Here is a 12,036-nt window from a genome sequence, read left to right as displayed (position 1 = left end):
TCTTCATGAGTCACCATCCCTTAGAAAGAGGGACGGACTCCCCTGTTCGAAGGACCAGTCAAATCCATACTACAGTCGCAGAACAGAAAAAAGTCAGCATTCTTTGCACCTTCTTTCCGAGGTCAGATTCATGACAGACTACCGTCCCGATGACTTTACATTACACAGGACACGTCGACGAGAATGACCAACGCAAAACATTTGGGAATGACAATCGGTTAGTGCCCCGTTCATACCACAGTGGCCTGCTGGCCCAATGGCAAGGCGTCCGCCTACGGAGCGGAAGATTGCAGGTTCGATCCCTGCGTAGGTCAGCTTATATTTTTTGCATTTTCTCGGTTTCTTTTATCATTTTATCCGATTCAATTTATGGACTTTATAATACGTTTTTTCATTTCCGAAACACATCAATGGCCTGCTGGCCCAATGGCAAGGCGTCCGCCTACGGAGCGGAAGATTGCAGGTTCGATCCCTGCGTAGGTCACGTGATATCTTTTTTTGCCTTCCTTACATCTGATTCAACGTTCTACGGATTACTGATCAAACATCTTAATACTTGCCCTACGCATGAAGGATGTTACAGAGAATAGAAAAACATTGATGAAACTTTCCTGATTATTTTTTTTGTTAAAAAATTCTCTCAAATAGAAGGGTGGCGCCGCAAGGTGGACCTGATCTGATACCGAAATAATTCGCAGGGCTAGGCTATTGTTCAGCCGCACAGGCCATGGGAGTAGTACCCACTATCCTCTTTTATACAGGATAATCACGAGCGAACCCTACGCAGTCCTGAGTCTCAACCATCTATAGACATAGGTACCGACTAGATGGTAGGCAGTGTTTAGTTTATCTACGTCCCCCCACTCACATCCAATCGTAGTTGAAGACCGCGCCTAGTTTTTTTGTGAAACAACGACATCTGCTTGGATTTACTAACTAGTGGATAGAGTGGATTAATTAATTTTCGTGTCGCGTGCTAATTCCCGCAATATATGGCTAAAGGTCGGGCAACCCTTCAACAATGGCCTGCTGGCCCAATGGCAAGGCGTCCGCCTACGGAGCGGAAGATTGCAGGTTCGATCCCTGCGTAGGTCATTTCTTTTGGTCATTTTTTTTCTCGCTTTTATCTGCTGCATCAGATCGAGTGCTTTCTTTTTCTTTATCGATCTTGATATGTTGTTCCTTGTTGATTCTAAAGTCTTGAAAGTGTATTTCGATACTCGTCCCCGGTCTGGTTATGCAGAATCGTGAACGTTTATCGCACTAAGTTGTATTAAGCTTAGCGTGTCCGAGGCATGTTTCTTCCAGCTTCTTGCGTCAATAGATGGTCGTATATTACAGCTTTGAAAAACGTCCGTTACTTTCTCCTGCATTTAGCCTTGTAACTGGAAGAGTTTCTAAGTCAAGAAGGCGTTGTCGTTCAAATATATCATTCCCAACGTATAACCTTTTCTAAATTGCTCGACGGCTCGCTGCCACTGCGGAAATCTACCATACCAAATCCAAGCTGCACATTGTAGCATCTTATCACAAACCAATGAAGTTGCCAAGCGCGAATGGCAGCGCTGCGTCGCGACGATAACCGCGTCATCGTCCATTTCGTCAGTCCCCCAGTGATGTTTAACCCACATCTAGTTTGACCGAAGGACTGACTGAGTTGCAGGACTACGACTGCTTCTATGCCAGTGTTCTAGAAGCAGAGAACCCTACTCTGAAAGCTCTGCCATTAGCTGTACAGCAGAAACAAATTGTAGTCACATGCAACTATGAAGCTCGTCGGCGGGGTCTGAGGAAGCTACAGCTCATCAAAGAGGCGAAGCAGATATGCCCTGAAGTTGTCATTATTGTTGGGGAAGATTTGACCAAATTTCGCGATGTTTCGAAAAGTCTTTATGGGTTCTTAAAGGGATTTACTTGGACTCAGAAGGCAGAGAGATTGGGGTTTGATGAGGTGGGCGTCAAGTTGTTGATGAATGATTATATGATGCTAATGGAATGATCAGGTTTTCCTAGATGTTACAGATATGATTGACTACAACATGTCGCTGTTAAATCAACATGACTTGGCCAACTCATTTTTCTGCTTGGATAAACGAGATCCGACAGTTGGTTTTGAATTTGACGCCACGGGCTATTACGGCCCAACTTATCCCAAATCCGCGGATAATCCCTTGTCTGGGAAAGTAGCTGACGATAGCCAGCATAATTTGGCCCAACGTCTCATATTAGGCTCCCATTTGGCATACTATATGAGATCCCGTCTCGACAATGAACGTGGGTATACAGCCACAGTCGGTATTTCTACGTCAAAACTATTAGCTAAGCTGGTCGGCAACGTACACAAACCGAACAACCAGACAACACTTATTCCACCATATTCTTCTAGCGCTGGACCTGAAGATATAAGTAATGTCAATCGGTTTCTTGACGACCACGAAATTGGCAAAATCCCAGGTATTGGATTCAAGTCCGCCCAGAAGATTAGGGCTTATATATTACACCGCGAGGCCACATTCGAGCCGTACACTGAAAGGGATGATAAAGATAAAGTCAAAGTAGGAGATGTTCGTCTCTTGCAAACAATGGGTCCACAAAAACTACTTGACCTATTAGGCGGCCCTAGTGCTCCTAGAGATATTGGCTTCCGTACGTGGGGGTTGCTGAATGGCGTTGATAATAGTGAGGTTATGGAAGCTCGGGCCGTCCCAACGCAGATTAGTATTGAGGATTCGTATAGGGGCCTTGAACATTTTGAGGATGTTAGAAAGCAGCTTCAACTTCTTTCTACGAGTTTAATCAAACGGATGAGAACTGATCTGATCGACGAGGAGGTCCACAAGGATACGAATCAAGAAGATGGTACACGCTGGATAGCTCACCCTCGTACCCTTCGGCTATCCACCCGACGCAGATCACCCAAGAATGCAGATGGTTCACGGGATTATAGTTACGCGAATGGGCGAACGTCACGCTCGGGCCCTGTACCGAAATACATGTTTAGTCTCGCAGAGAGTGCCGAGGCGGTGGCAGAGAAGTTGGTGGATGACTGCCTTGTATCTATGTTTCGAAAGTTGCATCCAGATAAGGCTTTTGGTGAGCTTAGCTTGATCAATGTCGCGGTCACTAACATGGTGGAGACTGCGGGAGACAATAAGCAGAGTAGTGGAAGAGATATTGGTAAAATGTTCAAGAAACAGGGGCCTATTTTCAGTGCGGCTGTTGGAAGGAATCATCATGATGGTCAAGTGTACGAGGGCTCTGCTTCTGGGAATCCATCGGATGTAGCTGTTGGTACGCAGGTTGATGATACGACCTGGGAAGAGAGCGATGACGAAGATGTACCGTCTACTCAGTTGTGTGAGGTATGCGGCAGTCGTATCCCTCTGTTTGCTTTTCGCGCGCATGCTCTGTATCATGCTGCCCCTGACTGAATCGCATGTCGAATCTAAGAGACGCCGATGATTTTCCCAACCACTCAATCTAGCTGCTGTTGGTACGATGTTTCATGTTTCATGTCGTATATACTAGCCTCTATAGAACACGTAGACCTCAAGTTGCCCTATGGATGACTACCCATGAATAGCTCTATGTTTAGAGAATCATACAGTTTCAGGTCGATGGCAGGCCACGGAATGATTGGCTGAGGCTGCCCTACTTTAGGCGCGCAAGTCTAAGCTAAAATCTGGCCCCACCGCAATTTTGGTCAGTGATTGGCTATGGCTATACCGAGAATAGAAACGCTAACACCATAAATAGCTTAGCGCTCTCTATTCAAGATCTTTATTCCGACAACAAACAGACTGAACAGCTATTGTTCACCAAACGCTCCCTCGTCAGTTGACTGGACTGACGATACTCGAAACAGTTTCAGGTATGGTATCTGGTGACTCACTGTCATGGGCTCTCTAGCTGGAACCAAGTGAACTCGACCGAGTTACCGCGAACATGAATACCAGACATGTCAGGCCAAGAAGTAATTCAACTTGATGCCCCCAAGTTGACTGTGGCTCAGCTTGTAATACGGCGTACTACGTATCATTCTAACAGGCTCCTTGTTCTAGCTCAGCGCCGCTTGAGATCAAATGTGCGGGGAACAGACGATTGGCTCTGGAGCCTCAACGGTCGCAGAGTCGCAGACCCCTGGCGCTTGTGAGCCGCTTGACTCATTGCTGTCTATGAATACTCCTACTGGGTAACCAGTACTAACTACACAAAGACCTCGACAAGCAACCAATCAGACCCAGGAGTGCTAAATATACATCAATGGATCCTTAAGTTGAATCGTTTTAGAGTATACTAACTTGCGACGATGACTAGCTGTCTGCAGCCCTGCGTCGACGATAGTGTCAAATCTGCTCGACTGGCGTCAATAGAGGACAGTTACAGAGACTTTAAAATTCCGCCGTCCCCCTTCGACAGTCAATAAAAGACAGCTTTTGACTGAATCACTCTGTTGTGTGACAAACACAGACCCATTGTTATTGTCTTATTCATTGACTGACTCCCCGTTTAGACAACAATAGGAGTCATGTCTCAATAATCACATTGTTGTTTCTTTTTCATATATTATAATTCTTTTCTCTACACTTTCTCTTCGAACTGATGATCTGCTTGCTGCACATTCTTTCAACTTGACCTTCTGTCGCTTCTTCTTGCTATACTCTCGCTATCCCTGGCGCATCATTCGAATATATCATCCTACTTACGATCTTTCTCTTGCATCTACGATACCATAGCGCCGGTCGCTTAATATCTAACATAGAACTTATATCATGAGGCTATTCGGTCGCACAATCTTTCCCATGCTCCCGCCCTATGGCGCTCATGACGGCGGCGATGCTCCTCCTCCATACGCAGATCCCGACAAACCAACCCCATATCTAGGAATCAAGGCCCGTCTGTCGCAGGTATGGATCAACCGATGGACTATTTTGATCCTGCTCGTTCTCGTCCGTGTCCTGCTCGCTACTACGAACCTCCAAGGAAACATGGATAATGCGCAATCCCAGGCTCTTTCTGCCTGTAACTCGGTCCAGTCTGCGGGGAGTTCGATGGCGTCTTTGCCGCATTACATGGCTCAGGGAGTCAATGAGCTTGCGGCTGATGGAGTTACGAAGGCGGTAAATGGGTTGGTCGAAGTCCTGGAGTTGATGATTACTGGTGTTGAAGGCCTTGTGGTTTTCTATATCAACTTCCTCACGCAATTGTATTTGTGTCTCTTTACACTCGTGGCTAGAGGAGCTGCGGAGACAGCCCTTAGTCTGGCGGAAGATGTGACGAACTGGCTTGATCAAACACTGCCCAGCATTGGGAATGACCTTTCTACAGCTGTGTCGGGTGTCCAAAAAGGCTTGAACTCTATTGGATCAACACTGAATTCAGTGAAAAGTGAATGCAATAGTATCAGTTTCTTAGGCGGATCTCTCTGTAATAACATTCCTGACGTCCCTACTCTCGACTTTTCTAGCGAGATTGACGAGCTGAAGAATCTCTCACTCCCATCCTCCATCAATGACGACATCCAGAAAGCCAACAGCACAATCCCTACATTCGACCAAGTCAAGAACCTCACTACAACCGCTATCGAATACCCATTTGAGCAACTCAAGAAGCTCATCCAGGATAACCTCGGCAACTACTCCTTCGACAGCTCAGCCTTCCCCGTCCCGGCCAAACAATCCCTCTCCTTCTGCGGCGAGAATGACGGGATCAACGACTTTTTCAAAAAGACAGAAGATGTCATTATTGAGGCGAAGAAGATTTTCATCGCGGTCCTTGTCATCTTTGCTATCATTGCATGCATCCCCATGGCCTGGCTGGAAATCCGGAGCTGGAAAATGGCTAGAGACCGTGCCAAGATTATCCAGACAGGTAACCACGACGCTCTTGACGTTGTCTACCTCGTTTCTCGCCCTCATAGCTCTACATATGGCATGAAGGCAGCAACCTGGTTCAACAACAGCCGACACCAAATCCTCGTCCGCTGGATCTTTGCCTACGCCACCTCCATCCCGGCCCTTGTCTTGCTCGCTCTCGGTCTAGCCGGCCTCTTCGCCTGTCTGTGCCAATATATCCTCCTCAAAGCCGTGGAGAAAGAAGTCCCCGAATTAACCGCCGAAGTAACCCAATTCGCTGACAAAGTCATCAACTCATTGAACAACGCCTCCGCGCAATGGGCCCTAGACACAAATCGCGTCATCAACAATACCAACACCGATCTCAACAAGAACCTGTTTGGATGGGTCAATACCAGCACCACGGCCCTCAACGACACCCTCAACACCTTCCTTGATAAATCCAATGAAGTCATCAACGCCACATTTGGCGGCACTCCATTGTACGGCGCCGTATCCGGTATTTTTGATTGTGTCGTCGAGCTCAAGATAGAAAGTGTCCAGAAGGGATTGACATGGGCTCACGACCACGCTTATATTTCCTTGCCTCAATTGCCCAACAACACATTCTCCGTTGGCGCAGCTTCCAGCGTCAACACCGGCGACAGTTTCCTCTCTGACCCTGGCTCAACGACCTCCAACCAAATCACCGAAGTCGTAAGCAACGTCATTGACAAACTCAAAGATGGCATCGAGACCGAAGCCAAGATCTCCGCTCTCATTGTCCTGCTCTGGTTTCTGTTGTTGTTGATGGGAGTCTTCCGTGCGCTCATGCTATGCGCAAAACGGGAACGGTCGCGTGGTAATGGCGGTGGTCAGGATAATGTTGTTCCCGGGGGTCCTATTGAGCCTGCAGCTTTCCATACTACCTCCAACAGCACTATTGCCAGCAATAATGCGGCGATGATGACGGGTGGCCTTACGGCAGCTGATCGTTCACGTGGCATTGGACAGACGGTATACATGGACCCTCCAGTTGACCACAATCCATATGACTATGAAGACGAGAAGCTCGGTTATGCAAGTGAACGCGACTACTCCACAGCTATGCATGCTGATACTCGGAAGAGCGCATATGTCGAGTATAGCGGTGACGAGAAACGTCGATAGTCTTGATCCCCCCTAGGTGGTTTTCCATCTATCTAAAAGCATCCCACTATTCTCCATCTCTTTCTTTGTCCTTTGCCTCCTATTTTTGATTTTTTTTATACAGCTATTGCATTGATCTCAGGCGTCCTGTTTGTGGTATACTACGATACCCTCATTACACAGTGCTCATTTGATATGATCTGTTGCTGTATGCGAACCATGTCTACTAACTTATTTCATTGATCTTGCATTTATCGGGGCATGTAATAGATACATAGCCTTGCTCGAGCTTCTTATACAGAATCCATATATCCACTAATCTTCATCACTACGAATTTCAAGAGAAAAGAACCTTCCAATTTATTCGCTTGTAATAAAACGGTAGGTATATCTAAATAGCTACAAAAAAACTCTTCTCCCCTTCCTTGGGTACAACCCTCGCCCTCTCCACAATCGGATCCGCACAACTCACCCTGATCCGTTCAGGGGTCGCAGGACTCTCTAGACGCAATACTTCATTCACGCCCCATTCTTTTCGGGCGGCTTTGAGAGCGTCGCGAATCGCGAAGAATACGGAACTGCCCATGAAAAGGGGCGGTTCACCTACACCCCGAGAACGTTGGATCGTTCGTAGGTTCTCCCATTGCACATCCTTGAGTAAAGAGATATTGAATATTTGAGGGATGTCGCGGAATCCCGGGATTTTGTATGCGCCGGGTCCCTTGGTGAAGATCTGGCCTGTGGCGCGGTGCCAGAGGCTTTCTTCAGTCGTGAAGAGGCCCTGACCCTGAATGAAGGCTCCCTCAATTTGGCCATAGTCGATTATCGGGTTGATGCTGCGGCCAACGTCCATTTTGATATCGGCTCGTAGCGGGGTCCAGTCTCCCGTCAACGTATCGATTTGGACTTCGGCGGCGGCGACACCCTGGGTGAAGTAGTAGAACATTTGGCCCTTGTTCTCGTCCCAGACGTAGCCAATATCCGGGGTGCGGTAGAATCCGTTTGCGGAGAGGTTGACGCGATCAAAGTATGCGGCGTGTGCAAGTTCTTTCATTGTTGCGTTAGGCATCTTTTCACGGTAGGGTCGGAGGCGTTCGTTGATTTGCTCGCAGGCGTTGTAGATGGCGTATCCATTCAAGTCGGAACTAGCAGAGGCTGCTGTAGAGGAGGTGTTGGCGACAGTGTTGGTACCTGTTTCAGAGATATGGACATCTGATAGAGGCACCTGCAATGCCTGGGCCGCTATCATACTCATCTTCGTATGCAGACCTTGACCCATCTCTGTACCTCCATGCGCGACGAGGATACTGCCATCATGGTAGATATGCACCAAAGCACCAGCTTGATTCAAAAACAGAGCCGTAAATGAAATACCAAACTTGGTGGGAATGATAGACAACCCGCGTTTGGACCACTTGTGCGTCTTGTTGTATTCGTCAACGGCTTTTCGTCGCTCCACGTATGAGCTTTCCTCTTTGACTTGCTTGTACATGAGTGGTACGAAGTAATCCTTGAGTTCTTGGTTGTAGTGCGTCTTGTCACCGGCCTTGTACATATTCATTACGCGCAGATCATCCGAGGACATATTGAGATGATCAGCGACCTCTTCAATCATTGACTCACACATGAACATTCCCTGGGGACCACCGAAGCCCCGGAATGCAGTATTTGAGACGGTGTTGGTCTTGCATAGCCATCCTCGTACATGCATGTTGGGGATTTTGTAGACACCATCAATATGAGACAATGATCGTTCGACAACAGCACCGGACAAATCTTGAGTGTGTCCTGCATTCGCAAACACATCGGCATCAAAAGCAGTTATCTTGCCTTCCTTGGTGACACCGACTTTCCACCGACAAAGGAATGGATGTCGCTGGCCAGATGTGATAATATCTTCGTCACGATTGAGCATGCATCGTACTGGGCGTCTTGTCTTGTTGGCTGCTGTGGCGCAGATTCCTGCTAATTGGATTGAGCGGCTTTCTTTTCCGCCGAATCCCCCACCAAGTCTTTTGACACGAGTGACGACCTTGTTTGCAGCGACACCCGTGACTTGGGCGACATATGCTTGACTAATCATCCGTGTTAGAAGGGCAGTATCCTAAAAGAAAAGGAGCAACTTACGTCTCGGTAGGATTTTGAGTGCAACTAAACACCTCAATCTCCCCATCCTCCGGCTTAGGAACAACTACACACGCCTGAGTCTCCAAATAGAAATGCTCCTGACCACCCATCCTAGACACACCAGTAAACACATGATCCGCCTCCTTGAACGCCGCTTCAGTATCTCCATTCTTGATATGTCTGAAATGCTGAAAGAATGACTTGGCTTCAATCGCTTCTTCCATCGTAAGGATAGCTGGGAGTTCCTCGTATTCGACTTTGACGAGTCTCATAGCCTCTTCTGCGATCTTGGCGGAATTGGCAAGGATCATGCCGATGGGTTGACCGGCTGTGAATACTTCGTCAACGGCAAAGAATTGTTCGTCGGACTTGGGGGCACCCCACCAATTGGCCGCAGGGGAGGGTAGATCGCGGTGGTCAACATAATCATGAACGCCGGGGATTTCTAGGGCGGCCTCGACATCTACGCTCAAAATCTTGGCTCGAGGTTTAGTCGACAGGACCAAACATCCGTAGAGTTCATTCTTCTGCACAGGAATATCATCAGTGTACTGGGCTTCACCTGTACACTGCTTGAGAGCAGAGACGTGATTTCCAGATTTCCCGACAACTTCTTGTTTGTATGCGGCGGAAGCATCGTGGTCTTTTTGTCCAGAAGAGATGTTCCTTTCAATCTCGTTTATGAGATCCGGATCGATGTCGCTTTCTTTGACTTCGAGTGTCGACAAGACGTCATGGTAGAATCGATAAAAGAAACTCAACGCCAATGTCTTACGGTACGTTGCCATACCTCCTGGAACACTAAATCCCAGATCAAAGTCCTCTTCCAAAGCGTTCATAACACCTTCCAATGTCTCTGGGTTTGTCAATTTCTTGCCAATGATATACAGTTCAGCATTCTTCGCTGGCACTGTCATTGGCGCCATACCACCGTATACAAGACTAGCGCTCAAAACTTCATGGGTATCGGACAATGAGACCCTCAATGCGGCATTCACAATAGCGATATCATCATCCTTTCGTTTTGACTGTTTGTAAACTCGGAAGTGTTCGCCCTTTCCAGCTACTGGAATGCGCAAACTAGCAATAATCGCATCTGCAGGAAGGGCGGTAGCACGATAGCCCTTGAAGAACTGCGTCATTGGAATCTCAGTTTCTTTGGTTAATGACTTGGCGACTAGAACTGTATTGGACGCAACAAAGACAGGATTCAAGTCAGAGATTGGAGAGGCAGTGGCGAGATTTCCCGCGGGCGATGCGACGTTTCGAATCTGTCTTCCAGCAAAATAGCGTAGCTGCTTCTTAATGACTGTAAAGGGTTGTCCTTGGACTGGACCATAGCGCTCAACTGCTTCGTCGCAGATATGCTCTAGATCTGTCAAAGAGACATTCGCTCCAAGTTCGAGGTGGTCGTCCTTGAAAGTATATTGCTTTAATTCGGCGATATCACCCACATACACAGACGGATTGTAACGCAGCCCCTTGAACTTGACTTCAATCTGAGTCTCCGTGCTGCCTCCAATGAGTTTTGCAGATGGATAAACATCTTTGATTTCCAAAAGCTGCTGAAGTGTTACCGGCCGGTACCATCTCTTCTTCTTGTTACCAACAGCCAATGCCTTGAAATCGTGTTTTCTGAGAATTGGCGGAAAAATCAATTCCGTCTCCTTGTTGTAAGGGATGAAATCTGGTCTTGGAAGATTAGGCAGTTTCGAGATATCTCCATTCGAGACACCATTGGATTTGCAACAACCTCCAGCTCCGTTCTCCTTATTGTCCATGCAGCAACCCGATCCGCCATTTGCTGTGCTTTTACTGCAACCCGTTGGTTTTGAGAAACTGTGTGCAACGTCTAAAATAGGACGATATCCAGTACAACGGCAGAGGTTGCCGTCGAATGCCTCTTCAATCTCGTCTGTAGAGGGTTCGCCATCGTTGTTACGCAGTAAAGCATATAAGCTCTAGTAAATGATGTGTTAGGCCTCTACTAAGAAGGGGTGCTTGAACATGGTAGATTGCATGCATACCATCACAATACCCGGCGTACAAAACCCGCACTGACTGCCATTCCCAACAGCCATTCTCTGCTGCGCAGGATGCGGGTTTTTAACATCGCCAATCCCTTCCACAGTAACAACATGCTTACCATCAACACTGATAACGGGCGCCAAACAAGCATTAACCGAAGCATGATACAACTTTTTCGTTGTCGGATTAATATGCGATACCACCTATACCAAACCACAATCAGAACCATTATCAGACTTTCACAGCTTAGCTGGAGGTGATGAATGCTTACCACGGTACAAGCACCACACCCACCCTCCGCGCATCCCAACTTTGTGCCCGTCAACCCAATACCACGCAGATACTCTAGAAGCGTCAGCTCCGGATCAATCTCATCCAGAACAACCTTTGTGCCATTAAGATAGAAGCGGATTGTGTCGTGGTAGTCTTGGGTTAGGTGGAGCAAATTGGACATCTTCTCTGGTGCCTCGGCGGGGACAGGGTCCACGATGCCCGGCGCCATGGTGAGATGGAAGCTGTTTGCTGGTACTTATTAAGTGAGGATATTAATTAGCATATAGGATGATGTCCAATATGGAAACATCTTATCATGTGGATGGAAAGAAGAATAGCAAAGTGCGGGGATGCGTTCTGTTATAACTAGATAGGTACTTGACTCTGCTTATCGGCGGTCCCCACCCAGCAAACCTGATTGCCGGCGATCGCCACCGTCCGACGCAGCTTGCTGCGGCCTCCTCGCATTGGTTGGATATAGTTACCAGATACATCTCCACACGATATTTTGACATATGAATTTCTGAATAGACCAAGGTACATATATATAGCAATATTGAAGAATCTGTTGTACCACAAAAAGCAAAACACACACAAACGCCACAGGATGCTGTCGCCAAAGCGA

At 47.4% G+C, this 12,036-nt stretch overlaps 3 protein-coding genes and 3 non-coding genes across 6 annotated transcripts; 5 read left to right on the top strand and 1 right to left on the bottom strand.

Annotated features, from left to right (window-relative positions):
* The first annotated feature begins 242 nt into the window (after nucleotides 1–242).
* EYB26_005292 lies at nucleotides 243–314 on the top strand. The gene has a single exon. It is a non-coding gene; the product is annotated as a tRNA-Arg (tRNA).
* A 98-nt stretch (nucleotides 315–412) lies between these two features.
* Nucleotides 413–484, top strand: EYB26_005291. Its single transcript has one exon. It is a non-coding gene; the product is annotated as a tRNA-Arg (tRNA).
* A 539-nt stretch (nucleotides 485–1,023) lies between these two features.
* EYB26_005290 lies at nucleotides 1,024–1,095 on the top strand. Its single transcript has one exon. It is a non-coding gene; the product is annotated as a tRNA-Arg (tRNA).
* Nucleotides 1,096–1,556: 461 nt separating this feature from the next.
* On the top strand, nucleotides 1,557–3,431 carry EYB26_005289 (uncharacterized protein; the record flags this gene model as incomplete). The annotated part of the gene is made up of 3 exons (XM_054264578.1): nucleotides 1,557–1,601; nucleotides 1,664–1,951; nucleotides 2,004–3,431. 3 exons carry the CDS (start codon nucleotides 1,557–1,559, stop codon nucleotides 3,429–3,431), a joined length of 1,761 nt encoding a protein of 586 aa, XP_054120553.1.
* Nucleotides 3,432–4,772: 1,341 nt separating this feature from the next.
* EYB26_005288 (uncharacterized protein) lies at nucleotides 4,773–7,004 on the top strand (the record flags this gene model as incomplete). The annotated part of the gene is made up of 1 exon (XM_054264577.1): nucleotides 4,773–7,004. One exon carries the CDS (start codon nucleotides 4,773–4,775, stop codon nucleotides 7,002–7,004), a length of 2,232 nt encoding a protein of 743 aa, XP_054120552.1.
* A 370-nt stretch (nucleotides 7,005–7,374) lies between these two features.
* EYB26_005287 (uncharacterized protein) lies at nucleotides 7,375–11,640 on the bottom strand (the record flags this gene model as incomplete). The annotated part of the gene is made up of 4 exons (XM_054264576.1): nucleotides 7,375–9,058; nucleotides 9,111–11,071; nucleotides 11,138–11,341; nucleotides 11,410–11,640. The coding sequence occupies 4 exons, from the start codon at nucleotides 11,638–11,640 to the stop codon at nucleotides 7,375–7,377; spliced, it is 4,080 nt and encodes a 1,359-aa protein (XP_054120551.1).
* Between the last annotated feature and the right edge of the window lie 396 nt (nucleotides 11,641–12,036).

Source organism: Talaromyces marneffei, chromosome 4 (assembly GCF_009556855.1).
Source record: "Talaromyces marneffei chromosome 4, complete sequence".
Taxonomy (NCBI): domain Eukaryota; kingdom Fungi; phylum Ascomycota; class Eurotiomycetes; order Eurotiales; family Trichocomaceae; genus Talaromyces; species Talaromyces marneffei.
This window is presented reverse-complemented; position numbering and strand designations above follow the sequence as displayed.